Raw genomic sequence first — 21558 nt, 5'->3', positions numbered from 1 at the left:
ATGATTTTGTAATGGAACTTAAAACTAATGAGACGAAAAAAAACAAAACCAAACCAAACCAGGCATGATATCTCTATATTTGGGTGGAACACACCACAAAAAATAGAGATGAAAAGTCTATTCTTTATGGACTTTGAATGATAATGATGTATGATCTATGCTCACTGCTTATAACAAATGCACTTCTCTAGGGAGAAATGCTGATGGGGAGGGTGTGCATATGTGAGAGTAGAAGATGCAAAAACTGCTCTAAAAAAATAATGTCTGTTAAAAAAATAAAATAAAAAACCTATTCTGGAAGGATCTTAGTTTAAGCTAATAAAATCAATCTGCTAGTATTCTAAGTTATAAGAGAACTTGATGAGCAAAAAACCAGTAAAATTAAAAACTAAAAGTTGAGATGAAAAGGAAGATTATAGAAGTAATAAAGCACACTGAAATATAAAATAACATTATTAGAGAATAAATGAATTATAAATAGCAAAGAAGACTAGGACAGAGCTGAAAACCAAGTTACCGCCAAAGAGATAATCACAGGAGACACAAGAGGAAAGAAGACAAGATTTAAAACAATTACAGGGACGTCACGGTGACACAGTCAGTTAAGTGGCCAACTCCTGGTTTTGGCTCAGGTCGCGCTCTCAGGGTGGTTAGATAAAGTCCAATGTTGGGCTCACACTCAGGGAAGAGTGCTTAAGACTCTCTTTCCCTTTCTCCCACCATTCGCAGGTGCTCTCTCTCAAATAAATTAATAAATAAATTTTTAAAAAATAAAACAATTACAAAGATAAAAGATATGCAGGACAAAAGCAATCCAACATAAGGATAATGGGGCCCCTAAATAGAGAATGCTATTAATCAGACATAATGGAGGATGGTTTTCTCCCCTAACGGAAAGAAAAAGCAAATCTGCAGGACAAAATGACAAAGATTTCAATAAAATGCTGATATTGAAAAACAGATTCCAAGACATAATTTGGCTAAAGTTAATGATATGCAAAGATAAAGAATTCTTTCAACAGCCTGTAAAAAAAAATCAGGGCCAAAAAAACTAGGCTGAACTTAGACTTACCAATACCCAGTGCTGGAAGGTAGTGAAGTGAAACTAAAAATGGGGAGGGGGAAAAACTGTGACCTAACAATATATTTCTCATTAAAGTAATGGCGATTGGCAGAGCTTCTCAAACATGACAGAATTTTTAAAAACTTAAATACCTTTTGATAAAAACTATTTGATGATAAAATGCAATCAGAAATGAAAAGCCCCAGTACAAGACCTAGTGGTTTGCACCGAACCATTTAAACACAGAACATTAAACAATCAGAGAATATCAATACAGAAGGTAAATGCAGTTATTTTTACATTTTTAACGTTTAAAAAGCCCAAGTGTGTAAATGTCTATTTTCCAAGTGGAATTAACAAATTTTAAGGTAAGTTAATCAAGAAGCATTAAATACATTAAAAAATATTAATGGAACAAATGAAAGATTACACAACAAGAAACCCAAAGAAGGATTGGGGGGGGAATATAAGTGAAAAATGTCTCAGCTTTTATGGGTGAAAGTTGACAGATACTATATAAAACTGTTAACAGATGAATGAGAACATCATATAAAACTAGAAGAGCAACAACTAATTGTCACAAAGAAAAAACACTCACATAACAAAAAGAACAAAAAAGGGAAAGAATAAAAATTAAGGTAAAGCACAGAAGAAAACAAACATAAATATACCAGACAAATACTCATGACAAGAAAGCTAGAGTTTCAATGTTAATCAATGGACAAGACTTATTAACTCATGACAGAAAAAGTTAAACAAGGGACCCTTTATAATGGCAAAGGTTCAAATTCACAATGATGACATAACTGTATTGTTTATGTCCAGAATTATCCCTGCAACAAAACAATAAAGCATAAACTATAGGAAATAGAGCTGAAATGGAAACATAATAGAAACAGATTTTAATTCACTTTCATCAATCCATGGATGGATGAAGTAGACAAAAAATAAGTAAGGAAAAAATACAGAAGATATGAACAAAATGATTAAGCTGAACTAAGAGGTGTATGCTGTGTGTTACACCTTATTGAGAACACCTCTTTAAGGTGCCCATAGGGGGGAAAAATGCCCACAGATCATAAAAACTGTACATACTAGAGTACAAAATGAAACTTTAAATTCCAAAATTTGTAAATAGAATGTATTTATCAGATTACAATGCTACAAAAACTAGAAATTATTTACAGAAACAAAAGTAGCCTGCCTTCGGGGTGCCTGGGTGGCTCAGTGGGTTAAAGCCTCTGCTTTCGGCTCAGGTCATGATCCCAGGGTCCTGGGATGGAGCCCCGCATTGGGCTTTCTGCTCAGCGGGGAGCCTGCTTCCTCCTCTCTCTCTGCCTGCCTCTCTGCCTGCTTGTGATCTCTCTCCCTCTCTGTCAAATAAATAAATAAAATCTTAAAAAAAAAAAAAAAAAGTAGCCTGCCTTCAATCACACAGAATTAGGATCTTCCCTCAAGGAGGCGTCTGGGTGGCTCAGTCAGTTAAGTGTCTGACTCAGGATTTTAGCTCAGGTCATGATCTCAGTTCATGGGATATAGCTCTGCATTGGGCTCGGTGCTCAGCAGGGAGTCTACTTCTGATTCTCTCTTTCTCAACACCCCTCACCCCTGTGCGTGTGCACGCTCTCTCCAAAATAAATAAACAGGAGTGCCTGGGTGGCTCAGTGGGTTAAGCCTCTGCCTTTAGGCGCAAGTCATGATCTTGGGGTCCCTGGGACCGAACCCCGCGTCGGGCTCTCTGCTCAGTGGGGAGTCTGCTTCCTCCCCCCTCTCTCTGTATGTGCTGCTCTGCCTCCTTGTGATTTCTCTCTCTCTCAAATAAATAAATAAAATCTTTAAAAACAAACAAACCAAAATAAATAAATAAATCCTACCAAAAAAAAAACAATCAAGAGTGTACTTGTCTTGATGAGCCCTGGGGGATGTATGGAACTGTTAAATCACTATATTATACACCTGAAACTAATATTACACTGCATGTTAACTATACTGGAATTAAAATAAAGAGCAAATGAAACAAGTATCCAACTCAAGAAGTTTGTAAAAGAGTAAAATAAACAAGGAAAACAGAAAATTAGAGATGAAATTAGGATTAAATAGGAAAATGGTAGATCTCGCAGATAAATCCAAGGAGCTAATTCTCTGGGGAAAGGAAAAAATAATATGAAAAGTAATACACTGCCTAAAGACAACAATACTAGGAACATTTTAAAATGCCAAAATACTGACATTCTTGTGTGTTTTAAACAATTAAAAAACCGGTGTACTTTATTTTACGTACATCATTTCAAAGAATTAACCACCAGCTTCATTTGCCCTCTTTGACTCTATCATTACCCTGCCATGGCCTATGCTTTTCTAATTCCTTCTACACCTTTTTCTCCCTTCTCCACTCAATTCATAAAGCTCTGCCGCCTCAAAGGGGTGTCTGAAGTTCACATCTCCCTCTGATAAAGAGGAAAAATAAAGTTGTAGGGCAGGGCCATCTATAGTGATGAACCTCTAGACTCCAAGAGTAGCCTAGAAAGAATGGCTTGAGTCCAGTCTCGGAAATATTGTATCTTGGACTTAATACAATAGAAACAGCCTCAAGGGCACACAGGTGTAGAGAACTGAAGTTCCCTGCTGAGCAGAGAGCCCAATGTGGGGCTCCATTCCTGGACCCTGAGATCATGACCTGAGCTGAAGGCAGAGGCTTAACCCACTGAGCCACCCAGGCACCCTTATAGCACATATATTTTTGTACATTAAAAAATTTGAAGTGAGATAATACTGAACAGATTTTTATATTAAAATATACAAAGAACTGGGGTGCCTGGGTGGCGCAGTCATTAAGCGTCTTCCTTCGGCTCAGGTCATGGTCCCAGGGTCCTGCGATCAAGCCCCACATTGGGCTCCCTGCTCGGCGGGAAGCCTGCTTCTCCCTCTCCCACTCCCCCTGCTTGTGTTCCCTCTCTTGCTGTGTCTCTATCAAACAAATAAATAAAATCTTAAAAAAAAAAACAAAAAAACACTAAGAATTTAATGAATTCTGACCACCTTACAAATAATGAAACACCCATCTGTCATTTTGCTCCTATATAGCAACTACTACTGCTGGCTAGTCTAATCAACCAAGCTAAGAATTAAAAACAAACAAAATAATAATGAAGATGCTCCAAGTACTTAAAAAAACCCTGAGAGGGGCAACCTGGGCCACTCAGTTGGTTAAGCCTCTAGGTCATCTCAGGGTTCTGGGATCAAGCTCCACATTGGGGTGGCAAGGCAGGAGGAGTCTGTTTGAAATTCTCTCTCCCTCTGCCCCTCCTCTGGCTCATATGCAGTCTCTCTCTAAAATAAATCAATCAATCTTACCTCTGCCCAAAAACCTAAAAAGAAAAACAACAACAAAAAAAGCAAAAAGCAAAAAACAAAAACCCCAAGACTCCCAAGAACAAAATTCTATCATATAAAAATGTGAATAGCTGAACTGGTCAACTTTCCTAGGATAACAAAAGTTGCCAAAATTAAATAGGAGAGATAAAAATTAGACTAACTGCAACAGAAAAAACTGAGAAAATGTTACCCCCTTTATTAATATACATTGGGAAATAATGTCATCAAATGATAGTAGTTTGATCCTCTAAAAGTGTTTCAGAATTTGGATAAATGTCATCAAATGATAGTAGTTTGATCCTCTAAAAGTGTTTCAGAATTTGGATAAAGAATAAAAACTTTCAAACTGTTTTTAGAGAGCTAGTGCACCAGTTATTCTAAATCTGAAAGAGGACAAAAATAAAACTATAAAATTTTCTTTTGTGTCACCAAGAAAATTCCTAACCAGGTTATCAGTAAACTTAATAGTTCATTAATATCATTTTCATATATGAGAGTCACACTGGGAATGCAAAATTAGTTCAGTATGAGGAAATCTATTTGTATAATGAACAATACTGAACAGGTTGAAAGGAAAAAAACTATACAATCATGTAAATAATCCTTGAAAGATTATCTGATGAAGTTTCATTCCCATTCCTGACTTTTTTTTTTAACCTTAAGAAATTTTGTTAAAAAAATATAAGCTCCACACCCAATTTAAGGCTTGAACTCACGATCCTGAGATCAAGAGTCACATGCTCTACGACTGAGCCAGTCAGGTGTCCCTCTATTCCTGATTCAGAATTACTTAGCAAACTAGGAAAGGACTGATAATTCTAACCTGATAAAGAAGTATCTCAAATAAAAGGCTAACCATCATGCTTAGTACACTAGTCACCTTAGAAGCATTTTCTTTATAATTAGGAACATAGCATGCATGTATTTTATTTCCTATTTATTATAGAAGTATCAGTTAAATTAGAAAAAAGAAAGATGACAAAATATCATTTAGGTGTGATTCTAAGATTAAAAACCCCAAGAGAATCATATGAAAAAAATTATTCCAAATAAAGGAATGCAGTCAGGTGATAGGGGTTGCAAAATTAATATCCAAAGTTAACAGTTTTTATATACACAAACAATAACCAGAAAATAGATGTGAAGGGGGATAAAGCCTCTAAAAGATAAAATACCTAGGTACAAACAAAACCAAAACTTAACATGCACAGAACACATTCAAATCTAAGCAGGTACGTAAAATTAACTTCAGTAAACTTGACGTCACATCTAGAGTATAGGGTAAGAAGAGTCAGTATAAAAGTGATGATAATTCCCCCAACATCTATTAATTTCAATGCAGTACTACTTAAGGAAACATCAGAAGAACTTCGGAGAAACTGAAGAAAGTTGTAGTCAAGTTCCTTTGGAAAAACAAATACGTAAGAAAAGCCAAAAAAATTCTTCTGAGCAAGACGGTGTTTAAAAGTGGGCAAAGAACAGAGAGGGAAGAATGTGATGATGAGGACAATCAGAAATTTAAATCTCCGAAGCTTCAATCATTAAAGAGTTCAGCACTACAGAAGAAAACAGACCAAGGAATCAGACAACTGCAGAAATGGGCCCACAAAAAAGGAACTTTGGTCTAGGACAGGGTTTTTCAACCTCGGTGCTATCAATAACCAGATGTGATAACCCAAAATATCTCCAGACATTGCCAAATGTCTCCTGGTGGACAAAACCACCCCTGGTTGAGAACCACAGGTTTATAATAATGATTGTATTTCAAACTGGGGGTTGGAAGGTATTATTGTTAAATAAATTATTAAGTGGTACTGGAATAATTGGCAATTGCTCTAAAAAAACATTTAGCTAAATCCATTTATGATTTAAAAATTTTTAAATTTAAAATTATTTTTAATTATACAAATAATGTATATACATTTTGTCCTGGTAAAAATTAAACATTACAGATCTCTATCATAATCATCCCGTTCTCCTACTCCTCAGAAACAACCCCTATTATAAGTTGGAATATATCCTTATCAAAGCTTTTGTTATGTATTAAAAAAATATATATATATATGCACTTGTAAAAAATGCAATTTGATGGGGAAAAAAAGCTTTAGAAGAAAGCATGTGTGAACTAATTTATAATTTAAAATACAAGAGGATTTTTATAAGTAGAATATAAAACACAGAGGTCATCAAAGATTAACGGATTAGAATTTACAAAAATTAAAAATTCTGATATAACAAAAATGGTAATATAGCTGAAAAGCTGGAAAACATCATTTTTGTTACAGATAAGGACTAATTTCTTATAAAAAGATTTAATATAAAGTAAGAAAATGTTGAGTAACAAAGGAACTGCTGGCTAAGAGAAAAATAATTCTAAATGCCAGCAATCACAATAAAAAAATGTAAATAAAAAACAAGACCATTTTATATTTATTATATTGTTAAGAAGTGTGATGATATCCCAGAGTTAGTGAGGGTGTGAAGGAAATGATCAATCCACCAGTTTCTGGATGTTTTCAATGATCCAACTTTCTCAAAAATAACTGGCACATGTTCTTTGACCTTGGAATTCTAGCCCTAGCAATTTATTACATGAATTATAATACAAAAGCTTGACAACAGTATAATGAAGACTTAATGGTAAAACACTGCAAACAACCAAATGTCATCAAATGGATACTAGTTAAATAAAATATGGCATGTTCACACAAAGGGAATACCATGTAGTTAATGCAAAGAATAAGGTGGATTTGACTATGCCTTTCTCAAAGAGCTCCAAGATGCATTTTGTTAAGAAAATGCAAATAATTAAATAGCATGAACACCCATGTTTAGAAAAAAATTAAAGAATTCAAGTTACCTAGCTATTCACTTCTCACTAACCCAACTCTGAAACCAATAGGTTCAATTATATTTTTGAATACCCCCCCAACTGAATTCTTGCTACTCAGGAACCAAAAGGGCTCAAACTTCACAGGGATAATAGTATATATATAAGAATAAGAACATATATGGTGTATATACATGCACTTTTTTCCTGGAAGTAATCACAACAAATGTTACAGATAATTTGCCATTAAATAATAAGACGACTCACTTTTTGGTGACTTTCTGCATTATTTGAATTTCCTAACTTCACATATTTCTTTTTCTTCCTCACATTTTATTTCACAACCTGTATTTCTGGAATTTTTAAGTTTTTAAATATTTTTTAAAAAAAGATTTTATTTATTTGACAGAGGGAGAGAGCGTGCACATGCACGAGTAGGGGGAGGGACAAAAGGACAAGCAGACTCTCTGCTCATTGGGGAGTCCAATGCAGCACTTCTTCCTAGGATCCTGAGATCATGACCTGCGCCCAAGTCAGAAACTTAACTGACTGAGCCGCTCAGGCACCCCTACATTACTAAAAAAAAAAAAAACCTGTTAACAGAACTCTGCATAGGGAGATTAATAGCTTAATTTTTAGTCTTTGTACCTTTATGTAAATAAAAGCCAATTAACAATTGCTGTTATCTTAAAAAATAAACATCATAAGAGCAAAAGAAAAAAAAATAGAGGATAATACAAAAAGAAACATCAAGTGCAATTCTTTAAATAATAAAATCTCAGAAAGTTAGACACTCTATGACCCTCAGGATTTCTCCCTAGAAGAGGAAACAAAGTAGTACATTTAGCAAATGAAAATAAAGTTGACAATTAAATGTAAGAGGAGATTATAAAAACTGTGATAGTGTTTCCTAAATATTTATTTTTCATACCATAAAGTTACATCCTACTCACCCAGCTTGGAAAATCAGACCACGTTGGAACTCGCTGACAGAGGTCCCGGAGAATACGTATGATAATCACACAGGACTGCAGACCATTAGCTCTAGCCTTGAGAGCAACACAAAAACCCAGGTGAATTAATCTTAGAAATATTGAAAATAATCCCTTGATGAAAAAAAGTTAAAATACCACTGTTCAATGGAAGCTCAGATAAAAATAAAACAAAAATAACCACACTTAAAATTGGATTCAATGAGCTGCCATTTACAGCAATATTTTATGCCAGGGTTAGTATTTAAAAGCTGGTATTTTAGGTCAAAGTAAACAGATTATACAAGAATAATATTTCTTGATCCCCTGTGAACCTTGACCTGTGTTCATTTAAAACAGTAAACTTAAAAAAAAATTCTGCCTACATTAGAAATAAAAGAAAAAGTAAAGAGCTAAAAAGTTTGTCTAGGGACTGAAAGGTTAAGGAAATCTGTTTGGTTTCCCTTCTGTGCCTTTGCATGACTGCAAAGTCACTAAACCAAACAGCTGCTTCCTCACCTTTCACTCCCTACACTTATTAACTTAGAGAAAGAGGGGGAAAAAATCTTAAAACTATACACAAAGCTTTAAACACATATTCCATTATTTAAAGCAAAAGTTAATCTGCAGCCTTATGGAATATAATATATATACACAAACATGTGATGTTCCTAAACAAGTAAACTTTAAATATAGCCACTAAAAATAAAAATAAAAAAACCCAAACTACAAAACACCCCCAAACCTAAGGTTATTGTCAAATTAATAGTAACTGCAATATGCAGATCTTCACACCCAGCTTTCTATGTTAACATATTTTCTGAGATTTAATTTAAAATAGTATTGCTTGGGCAATCTTTTGAAATGTTTAAACACAGTTAAACATGTTTACTGAACTACTCTCTCATAAGGCTACAAGAAAAAAGTAAAATGATGTTCCGAACCTGGAACCACTTAGCGTGGCGTAGAGCAGCCAGAGCGTCAAGGCATTTTTGCCTGTCCAAGACGTCCGGTGGGTCTTTCACCATACCCGAGGTTACATCTAAAATGGATTGAATTGGCAAAATGCAGTGAGGAATGGGTGTTTGACCAGGTGAGCAAGACACTTTCTTAAAGTAGCATCAGTGTCACATGAGCCATTTGCGAGTTTACCAGCACTTTAATGTACCCAGAGTTATTTTCAGCAAATTTATATAATCCAATGTGAAAATCAAAAGCATTTAAACTCTTAAGAAATGTAATAAATGATTTCTGCAAATAACCCTACCCACCAAAATAAAATCAAAAGGAAGGATTACTGGACACAGCGCACCAGCACAAAGACAAGACAAGAGGGAACACAAAAATCCACCTTAATAAATGAGAGTTCATGATAAACTATTAAGTTTGTTCAGTATTCTAAATGGTCAGAGGTTATTCTGGGGCTCATATAGCAAAGAACTAATAATAAATATGGAATGATCAATACAGTAATAATTATGGAAAAAAACAAAGAGCCAAAAATATGCATTTCTAAGAGGTCAATGGTTTCTCTTCTACAAGGAGATTTTAGCTTTAAGGGAATATGAAATGCTCTTTAAGAAAGTTTCCATAAAATATCCCAAAGAATAACTGGAGAGAAATAATGGGTATAGAGGAAAAGGGCGATAGGAACTAGCATGGTTAAATAGGATAAGTATAGAAAAAGAAGAGATGCATAAGAACTCTTTGATGATAAATAATAGGTATGGTCTAAAATTATAACAACTGATTTTAAATCCGATTACTGTGTTAAAACAAAGGAGCCATCTAAAAAACTTGAGAAAATCTGAACCTAACTAGGACAAGAGGTTAATTTTACATTCATGATAGAGGGCCAGCTATGTTCATCTAAACGTATCTGTAAAGTGTGTATAAAAATAACAGCATATTAGCTAATTAAGCTATTCAAAATAGCAACTAAGTCAATCTAATTCATAGCTCTTAATGATTTTAACAGTAGAAGTATTTTCTAAACACAGCATAATTACATACTAGGTAAGTAATCTATTGAATTTCACAGTCTACTGGCTAAAGTGCACCAAAATTATGGGGTATTTAAAATATAATTTAATAAATCATTGAGGTTACCAAATGAGTATGAGGGACAAAAGAAATAATATGATAAAAGAAGTTAAAGATGATTTTTAGAGTATTATTGCACTTTAGGCAAGTTATTTAATTGTATATATTTTGTATGAGCATTCAGTTATCTTAAAAGACACTTGTCCTTATTTTGAGGAGATAATACATAAAGAAGCATATTCTAAAAATGATAACTATCCAATGGGCTTTCTATTCTTAGTTCTTCTCCTCAAATAATCAAATGATCCAGATTTTTCAAGAAGACATGTTAGAAGGGCGATTTTCAGAATCAAAGAACATTGTGTAGCATTCTGAAAGAAGAAAGAATGTGGATACTAAAAAGAAACTATCAAGACAAAATATTAGTGATTTTTAAAAAATAGTGGACAATCTCAAAACCTGCAAGACCTACCTACTACTAAAATCAGAAACATACTGACCATAAGATATAGGGTTCTTCTGAGATAAGGAAAGAAAGGGATACAGAAAAGCACAGCTAACTAAGGAAAAAAAAAAAAAAAGAAATAAAAAAATAAAACAAAAAACCACTTCTTAATGCAGGATTACAAAACTGCTTAAGGACCTTCTTTCTACTCCCTTATTTACATTACTTGCTAAAGCTAAAATGCAAATAGGTGACAATGTGCAATCTCTTTCTAAAAAAGTTTCTGAATTTATGTTATTTTCACAATGTTATAATTTCCTTCAATATGTATTTTTTTTGCACACAAGCATTTATAACTTTGAAAATTTTAATTAATGATACAATTTTAAAGATGCCAAGACACCTATTGCAATTTAAAAACAAATTAAGAGCTGTTAAGTTGAAAGTTTCTGTTAAATTTAGAGTGTGGATTTTTGCACCCATTTTATATTTCAAGTGGATTAACCCCTTAGGTATATTGTACTAAAAACAAAAAAATTATACTTCTTGCCTAATTCCCAGTTAACAAAACAAAAATAATTTATTTAAAAAAAAAGCAAATTCTTATCCTACATAAATGTATTTCATAAATTTTAAGGGGTTAATCACTAGTTAGAAGACATGCTGTGTCCACACTATTTTATGATTAAAGTTAATGGGAATATATTAATTTAAATTAACATGGTTATGTAAAATATATAATCCACCCACAACCATTTAAAAACTAGTGTGAACACTGCTCAATTCTGGAATAGACAAAGACAAAACAAACAAAACAGCCACACAAAGGACAATAAATGCCAGACTCTGCATCCAAAATCCCTCCTTAATCAAATGGCAGGTGTGACACTGAGCTTTTGAAAACCTTGGTCAAAAATCCTTCCGATGTCTTGGCAGCAACCCCTGACAGGAATCAATCCCCTCTGCTAGAAGGCTTTGGACCGGGCCTGATAAGCTACAGGTGGAAAAAAACACACACATACTTGACTTGCTGCAGAAAAGACACTGTAGCAAGGGTTAGAGCATTTCCAACATTTCAAGCTTCAAGTCAATAGTTTAACTGTCAAACACAGTACCATAAAATAGATCTGACATGCGTTTAACAGTTATTTGGGAAATTTAATAATTTTTAAAAAATAATTGAAAAATAATTTTTGGTATTAAACAGGACCATTAAAGAGCTACCACACTGCACAAGGCGCAAGTCTCAAACTTATAATTGTTCTTCCGGCAAAGCCTTCCTTACCCCCTGTACTAACTCCCCAAAGCAAGCTATAGGCTTTAAGTGATTTTAAGACACAGAGCATTGGGAGCTGCAGTGAGAGAGAATACATACCGTTATTCTGCAGCAAGAAAGAAGCAATCTTCATAATGAAGCTAAAGACACAGTTTACTGCAGTTATCTGCAGCAAGAACACTCTATCAATGTTTCTATACTTTTTGCACATCCAACTTTTCAGCTCAGTGTCTTGAAGTAAAATCTTCTAATTTTGGACTGATCATTTCTCTCACCAGAGTATTTATGAAATCCAGAACAGTAATTCTAACTCAATTCTGGGTCAGACAAAAATATAATTTTGTTTCCTTTAGAAGGAATAGGTTATCAAAGACTCTACTACAAATGTGGTATGAACTTTACTTTTGCAACATAATAAAGTAACCTGATATTGCATAAATTTAAGGCTAAATGTAATTGGAACAGATGTGCTCTGAAATAGTTAAATGGTTATATGAGTGTAATTTCATTCGAAGTATAACAACTTTTATCATATTAGAAGATTTTTCAAATCCTAAGGGTCATATGTTGCATATGAATTGACCAGATCGACTCAGGAACTGTTTTTTTCCCCAGCAATATTCACAGTCAGACCTTGAATGGAAACTCATGTTCATATAAAAGATCCTTTACACAAAACCCAATTATTTTTAAGATGCAAAGCTTATACAACATACAAGTCCTGATATGATATATATGTGAAGTATGCAAGATTAGACATGCCTCCCAATGGCCACATTTTAAATAAAGTGTTCTCTTTCTGGGTTGTGGAAAGCCCAGTGCCTTTAAAAAAAAATGCTTTGCTGTAAGAAACAAATTTAAAGGGACAGTAACTAAGAGCCTACTGATACTATGTTAAACAATTTTAGTATTTAATATACAGTATTCTTCTCTATCTGTATCACAAAAAAATATTAGTGTAGACTATATAACTTCATACTCAACAAGTTAAGATGTACAAAAACAACATGAAAGGAAACAAAGTAAATTTTATCTGACCCATAAAACAACAGAACCAACATAAGGCAGACACTGACCATGCTTTTTGGCTTAAAAGCTTTTGAAGCTTTGAAAATGTTACAGAACAGTCCCTAAAGCAACATTGCTGGCACCAGCAGGATTTCATATTCTACAATTGTAAAGTAAGTTTAAAAATCCTGTACTGTACTATAACTTACTAAGCCTACACCACTTATTTTTCAGTATCTCTAGTATAATAAAATTGGGTTTAAATGCCCAAATCTATGTGCATTAGGATGCTCCGCATTCATGAAAACTCTCCAAACCAAAGAGCAACCTCAGAGAACTAGAAATATTTACCTCAGGACAAGCCAAATCCATGATTACACAGATAACAATGCCTCTTAAAACATATTACAAGTATATAACCAATTTTATTTGAAACTCTCGTCTTTTTTATAAGACAAGGCAAGAAGAAGAACTTCTTAACAGAAGTTAAATTTGTGGCCCTTTACTACCAACATTTAATTTTTTTTATGTGTCCACTATGTCAGCAAGAATAATTTTGAACTTTTTTTTTTTTTTCCAGAAATCTGAGGTTAGCAAGAAAAGAAAAAAATCAAGAAAGTCAATAATACCATGAGTGTTTTATATAGAAGTACATTACTAAGAAGAGCATTTACTTTCTGGGAAATGATCTTATTAAGCAAAACTGGTTGCTACTTAAGTCAAATCTATCAAATTCATATGTAATGCCAGCATGTTGCCTTCTAGGGCTTAATGCCATCTTAAAGAGTAGGTAAATGAAAAAAAAGTTAATAGAAAAGTAGAACGTTTAATGGCTTTCCAACCTCCTTCCCTCATGTTCTCTTCTCGAATAATTGGAGATGTCAGGGTGATAGTGACTTGCATTTTGGGTTCCACACATGAATTCAAAATTATTGCCGCTTCAGACACAGCACATTTTATATCATACTTCTCAGGACTTATAACCTATGTAATGAAGAGCACAAAAAATTAGCTGAACTTTTACATTATCAGACAAAGCAGTTTCATTATGGCTCTTTCATTTTCTCACCATCTCAAGCATTTTTACTTATTTTTAAAAGATTTGTTTTTCGTTTTTTTTTTTTTTTTAAGTCATCTTTACACCCAACATGGGGCTCAAACTTAAAACCTTAAGATGAAGAGTCGCGTGCTCTACTGATGGAACGAGCCAGGGCCCTACCTCAATCCTTTTATAAGGAGTAGATAATATACTCCTCCTCCAAGAAGCCTTACAATAATGCAAATATCATTCATCTCTTACTATACTTTCCTTTTACAATTCTTTCTTGAGCTAATATTTACCATTATTTGTATCAAGAGTTATTTGTGTATGTCCCTCTTAGATTATAAATTCTTGAATAAAAGAAACACTGCTGTGTTTACTACTGTACCTTCAAATTGCATCTGGGTAGTTAAGTTCTTCTACATCTGCAGAATTTGAATGAAACTAAATAGATCCTTGAATTCAACCATTCCCACTGTATGTACATTGTGAAATCAACACATCTATACATCATAATTGGAGAGCAAAAAGTCTTGATTAAGATCCAGAAAAACCAAGATTCACTGTAATTTTATATAGATAAGTCCCAGTTTCCACTGTAATTTGATATAGATAAGCCCCAATTTCTATGAATGAATGCTTTACAGAAATTACATTGAGTGTTTATAGTACAATATTTAAGTTCAAATTCCAGCTACTACTTTACCAGTGTTGTGAATATGGGCAAATTATTTAACTCCTCTACCCTGTTTCTGTAAAATGGGGACAGAAATTGTTACCTAACTTGTAGAACTAAATGAATTAACTATATAAAGCCCTTAAAACAATGCCTGGTTGGGGCACCTAGTCAGCTCAGTTAAGTCTTTGACTTTGGCTCAGGTCATGATCTGGAGGTCTTGGGATTAAGCCCCATGTTGGGGCTTGTGCTCGGCAGGGATGTGCTTGAGATTCTCTCTCTGCACCTCCCCTCCCCTCCCCCAGCTCGTGTGCTTTTCCTCAAATAAATAAATAAGATCTTAAAAAACAAAAAACAAACAAACAAAAAAAACCAGTGCCTGGTACATACTAAGTACTATATAAATGTCAACTATGACAATGATGATGAAGAATTCTTTTTTCATTCCCTTGTATAGTAAGTACAGTCTGATTTGGAAAGGGTATTTTGCTTTTAGTCTAACTGCTTGATTATTTCCATAGGATATATTTCCCTACTTCGTAGTTTTATTAAGCATCATTTTTTTTTTTTTTTTCAGATTTTATCTGTTTATTTGACAGAGAGAGACACTGAGAGAGATCATCAGACAAGGGGAGTGGGAGGGGGAGAAGCAGGCTTCCAGCAGGGCAGGGAGCCCAATGGTCACTGGGATCATGACCTGAGCCAAAGGTAGATGCTTAATGACTGAGCCACCCAGGCGCCCCCAAGCATCACAATTAAGATCAAGGTATTTCTGGCAAATTATGTAATTCTCTCGAGGCCCTCAAACCGCCCCCCCCACCTCATATCCTATTGCCCTAGCAGCCTCAACAGAGGGATAAAAAGCAGACACAATGCCAATTCTTCTGGTTCCTAGCACTTAAAAGACTCATCCACAATGAGAAACTTCATATCCGGAACAATGGGAACATAAAGCAAACAACATTAAATGTTAGCTGTCAGAGCTTAAGTTCAACACTGTGGTTCACTATCCCTTTTGTTACCAGTTGCTCTGCTGTGGTCAGGTACTATTTATTCTGACTCATCGCTGTAGAATACACATTACCAATGAAATGTCAACCCTTGGATTTAGAATACCTAATTAAACTAACTTTTAAAACCAAAAAGGTTTTAAAATAAATTATATACATTAAATTATTCAAGAAATATATTTCTTTAAAAATTTATTTTAGGGGCACCTGGGTAGCTCAGTGGGTTAAAGCCTCTGCCTTTGGCTCAGGTCATGATCTCAGGGTCCTGGGAATGAGCCCCACATCGGGCTCTCTGCTCAGCGGGAAGCCTGCTTCTCCCTCTCTCTCTCTTTGCCTGCCTCTCTGCCTACTTGTGATCTCCATCTGTCATATAAATAAATAAAATCTTTAAAAAAATTTTTTATTTTATTTAGAGAGAGAGAGAGGGAGTGTGCTGGGGTGGGTGAGTGTGTGCTGGGGGTGGGGGAGGCAGAAGGAGAGGGAGGGAGAGTGTTGAACAGACTCTGTGCTGAGGGCTGAGCCCAATGTGGGCCTTGATCTCAAGACCCAAGCCAAAACCAAGAGCTGAACGTTTGACTGTATCACCCAGGCTCCCCAAGGAATATTTACCTTAAATCCCAATCTGAGATTATGAGACTAATGTGTAACATTTTTTAGAATTCAAACTTAAAAAGTTTGCTTTTGTTAAGACCAAAAAGGGGGATATTCTACTAATTGTGCATTGCCATGATTTGCTGGACAAAGATAGAATTCCTATCATTATAAAGACAGAAAAAGAAAAGTAAGACCAAGGAAATTCAAATTGGAAAGACTATTTCTTACTGTATTTTATTAAAAACATGTATTCAACTAAACAGGCGAGAGGTTCACAGATTTTAAAAATTCAAGCTTGCTACACAGGGGCTTTGTTTTTAACAAAAAAAAAAAGAAAAAGAAAAACCATTTTCTGTCAACAACTGCCTTCTCTCTTATGCTTCAAATCTTGGGAAAAAAAACCAGGACGAGGACATGTGCTATAATTTTACATTTTTAAATAAATTAGCACGATGGCTTCATGTCAAATGTAAGCACAATAAAACCTAAAAAGGCAAACTAGAAAATAGTCCTACCAATTTGCACAACGAAGCAAAACAACAACAACAACAACAACAACAACAACAACAACAACAACAACAAAAACCAACCCCCCCACCCTGGCAAAAAACAAAAAAATCTCAAAATGGAAAGTCAAGCCAAAAATTTAAAGGCTGGCTTAGGTTTAGGCTGAAGCACAGTTAGTCCTGCCAAAAACTTCTGAACCAGACAAGGGGTAAAAAGGAACATTTCCATAATACTTACAGCAAGCTGTTTGGGTAGGTTTTCTGCAATACGGCTTAATAATGTCTTTGAAGGTTTCTCAGAGCACAGCAAAACAAGGTTGACATTTCTATCTCCTCGGAGAAGTAATCCTTTTGCCAATACTCCCACTCGCAAAACTCCTTTTAAAGCTCTGTGGTGAAATCAAATTATACTATGACATTTGTCTTCCCAGCCATAGCCATGATAATCTCTAAATATATAATAGTAAATTAAATAATTTTATGCTATCAACTACAGTTTAAAAATATTTAATATTTTTAAGAAGCAGCCTTCATTTAGATAAGATATATAGATAAATAAATCAAGAACTAAGATCTCACGGGGACAATTTCAAAGAATATTAACATTTTTGTGTCTCATTTTACAAATCAGAATAAGAGTCATGGTTCCTTTTTTAAAAATCTCATGACCCTGAGACTGAGACCTGAGCTAAGATCAAGAGTTGAATGCTTAACTGTCTGAGGCACCCAAGTGCCCCAAGAGTCATGTTTAATGTAATGTAAAAATATTTCCAAATGGTAAAAGGAAAAATCACAACGTAAAACTTGATATGAAAGATGTTTCCAGGTGTGCCTGAGTGGCTCAGTTGGTTAAGTATCTGACTCTTGATCTTAGGGTAATGAGTTTAACCCTTGTGTTGGGCTCCACAGTGGGCCTGGAGCCTACCTAAAAAAAGTTTCCAAAGCTTAAGTTTCTTCAGGCTTTATGGTCAACGAACTAAGGAAACAAATTGCTAAAACAAGGACTGAATGTGGGACAGATATAACAAAGGAAAACTGAAGAGCAGCTGAATGCAATTATGAAGGCGGCTTTGAAAAAAGACTCAAAATAGTTTTATATAAATTAAAATAAAATTAGTAAAATCATAAGATTGGAGATTTTAAGCAACTCTGTTATTTATTTTAGCAAAAAGCAGCTAAATACATTAAATATCTACCCAAACAAGACATGTACATTCATACCAGAGAATTTTTAGTCTCTGTAACTTATTTCAAGTGTAAGAAGTACATGGAAAGAAAAACAAAATATAAGCAAAGTAACTCTGAAAACACACCTGTCTTTACCTCCCTCTTTCTTATCATCTCCCTCTTTGCTCTTGCTCTTCTCATGTTCAGACAAACTGTCTGAAACAAGTTTTAAAGCACGTTCAGTGATAGAAACAATTTTCTGAACTGCCTGTAATTCTTCTTCAGTTGGATAAATGGTTGCGTGTTTTGTCATTACATAACGGTCATCAGATGAATCAGGACGACGTAAGGGCTAGAGAAAAAAAGTTACTTCATTTAAAAGCAATGCTTCCTGGGCAAAAATAAACATAATTTTCAACTATATGTATGTTTGTCATATCTTTTTAATAAAAAAGTCAACTATGCAAAATGTCCACTTAAAATTATCTTCCCCTTTTCTACTTCAGTAAAAACAAAACTGCAAACTTTGGAAAGTTATACTATCAAGAGTCGGATGCTTGTATATGTATGCATTTGCTTATCTCTGTATGTACACATGCTTTGCCTGAACACCGTATCTAAGGCTATGGAAATACTTCTTATTCAACTTTAAAGATTGTTTATTGTGAAAGTTTTTTTGACTTTGATAGAACAGGTCTTACAAATGCTTGTTCTGTGTAAAGACAAATGAGAAAGAGAGTAAGTTAAAGAGGAGGACTTTGCTGTTTCTCCTAAATGCTCTCTGGAAAACAACAAAAAATTCTCTAGTTTTGTAGTCTGAACTTCTATGGAATGCTCTTCATAAGCTGGTGTCTCTTCTCTTACACAGCTTCTATAGAACACAAACCTCAAGATGCATTATCTTTCCTATACTTTTCCTAGTACATCAACTGTGATGCTCAAGTTGAACCATTTACATACCCCTTATCCTGCACTCAATTCAGAAGCAGTAGCAGGTTTTAGATGGTCAGGTTTTGAAGAAGGAAAGAAGATTCTCAACAACAGGTAATGGGAAGATAATAATTTTGAAGGCAAAGCAGCTGCCTTCAAAAGTGGTTGCTCTTGCAAATGTCAGGAAAAACAAAGGAAAGAAAATCTCTAATGTTAAAGAACACTTGACAGAACAAAAGCTCCGCTCCTGTTTAGCTTTTAGGGTTAAGAAAAATTCATGGATACTCTATGAAGTCCTTTATAAGACATGAGTTAGAAGCTATAATAAAAGGAGGGAAAATTCTAAATCGGAGGAAAACCTTACGCTGACATTATGAGACTATTAAATCTAAGAATTAGTCTCCCCAAACTGTTATCTTCTAATGCTGAATCAATCTTAACACTTTTATCCCCTAAGTAAATTATGTGTACACTTACTGCAGGCCCCTGTGGCTGAGGAGGCATGCCTGGTCGGACTCCCAGAAGGCCTAATGGGCCTGGGGGACCATGAGGATAGCCTCCATCAGGCATTCGGCGGCGATCATCCCAATGGTGTTGTTCTTCCTCCATTCTTCTCCAATACATGTCCTCTTCATAGCGTCTGAAAACAGAGAATGATATTACAAACCTTATTACAAGAAAAATACAACCCAAGAACTTACATCAATAATGACAAAAAATGCAATTAAAAAAACTGTCCCAGATCAGCTTAGCTAACACCTTCCTTTTTCCCGTGTGTAACTAATATCCTTTATTTGCTTTCATCTACAAATGGATGCAAGTATGAGTAAAAAGAGGTGAGAAAACAAAGAGAAAAGCAACACAAAATTTCATAGCCTGATGTCAAAGCCAAAGGAACAAACACTAGAAACCTCAGAGCTTCCTTCAATCTCTCCTTCTTTAAGATATTGTAAACTTAAATGCCTACCTACAGTGGCTGGACCAGTAACGTGTGTGAATGAAAAACCTGAAGCACACATTCAGGAATTTTCTTCCTGTCTCTATAAAAATGTGCTCCCTCCTATTTTCTATGTAGAGAGAACCTCTTAAGACTATTTTTAATTTCCCCATTTATGATACAGGTATACACAATTTGTCTACTGAGGAAAAACAATAGTACAAGACAGTGATGAATGGCAACTCACATTCTGTCTCATTTGTGGGGACATATTAAGGTTGGGGAGGACTATGGTCAAGTAGAAAGCACGTCTGTTATCTAGCATTTAAATAAAAATTTCAAGGGGGGAGGAGAAAGTACATGTTCTGGCTAAAGAGAACAGCTGCTACTCAGCCCCAATTAATTACTGCCATAAGGGAATACAGGGTTCCAATCCCAAGATCATCAGGATTTTAATGTTTTTCAGAATCTTTAGTGTTGTTTTAAATTAAAAATACTAAGTGTATCAAATGAAAAGTTCCATGGGCTGAACCTGGACTGTGGGCAGCTATTGTATAATTTCTGCTTTAATGGTCATTTTCAGAATCTAATTTCTTTTCTTTTTTTTTTTTAAAGATTTTCTTTATTTACTTGACAGAGAGAGAGAGATCACAAGTAGGCAGAGAGGCAGGCAGAGAGAGAGAGAGAGAGGAGGAAGCAGGCTCCCTGCTGAGCAGAGAGCCCGATGTGGGACTCGATCCCAGGACCCTGAGATCATGACCTGAGCCGAAGGCAGAGGCTTAACCCACTGAGCCACCCAGGCGCCCTCTAATTTCTTTTTTACTACCTCACTCTCACTTCTGTCTTTACTTTTAGCTTCAAACTAGGGTACCGATAACTACAAAGAGAAATTATGTCTCTAACGTAAATTTTGATAGGAGTTAAGGTTTTACTAGACAAATTTGTTTAATGTAAAAGAAAGAAGCACACTTCTCCAAAATCAAAAACAAAAACAAAAACAAACCCAAGTATGCTTCTCATGTAGCTCTTTAGAAACTACCAATTTCCTCAGATTGGGAATAAGCAGTGCTTTTTTGGGTCATCTGACTTAGAAGTAGTATAGAAACACAATTCTCTGTTATTTAGGCCTTGAGAGAAAATGAGTAACAGGTTGAAGGCTCTGAAAAACTACACTCATCCAGTTTTGAATAGTTTATTGTTATTATTGAACACAAATGTTTAAGTTATATAAGGGCAGGGATTTTTATCCATTGTTTACCAATTCATACTCAGTGCCTAACACACTACATGCAATTTTCTAGCACATCGTAGGTGCTTAATAAATATTTGATTTATCAACAAAAGAGGAAAAGTTCCATATCTAAGTACAGAGAGTTTCAAATGCATTACAAAGGCAGATTATTCACAAAAAATGAGACTGATATATTTAAACATATTAAAAAGTAAAAACCAATACATAACAGTAAAAACTATCTGAAGATAACACATTAATAATAGGTTAATAGCTACAATATAGTGTCTGTACAAAATAACAGTTAAGTAAGTAAGTAAATAAATAAAACCCAGGCAATTTACTAGAGAGGAAATGTAAATGTTCAAACATGTAATAAAATTCAATATGTGAAATAAAAAGTGGTTGACAAGGATGTGGAGAAAAAGGAACCCCTGTACACTGCTGGTGGGAA

The 21558-nt window shown here is 34.7% G+C and overlaps 1 protein-coding gene across 2 annotated transcripts in view; it reads right to left on the bottom strand.

Moving 5' to 3' along the window:
* LOC111140851 (zinc finger RNA binding protein) overlaps nt 1–21558 on the bottom strand; it is an 87425-nt gene that overhangs the window by 16000 nt on the left and 49867 nt on the right. For both annotated transcript variants that reach the window (XM_022493069.1, XM_022493070.1), the window contains 6 exons: nt 19414–19576; nt 18153–18358; nt 17078–17228; nt 13854–13995; nt 9184–9281; nt 8222–8317 (listed from right to left, as the gene is read on the bottom strand). In XM_022493069.1, coding sequence (XP_022348777.1) covers nt 8222–8317; nt 9184–9281; nt 13854–13995; nt 17078–17228; nt 18153–18358; nt 19414–19576 — 856 coding nt within the window. The remainder of the gene's footprint in view (nt 1–8221; nt 8318–9183; nt 9282–13853; nt 13996–17077; nt 17229–18152; nt 18359–19413; nt 19577–21558) is intronic.

The sequence above is a fragment of the Enhydra lutris genome, unplaced genomic scaffold, assembly GCF_002288905.1.
Source record: "Enhydra lutris kenyoni isolate GAN:26980312 unplaced genomic scaffold, ASM228890v2 scaffoldscaffold5, whole genome shotgun sequence".
Classification (NCBI taxonomy): domain Eukaryota; kingdom Metazoa; phylum Chordata; class Mammalia; order Carnivora; family Mustelidae; genus Enhydra; species Enhydra lutris.
Note: the sequence above shows the minus strand (reverse complement) of the source record. Positions and strands in the feature narration are given on the sequence as shown.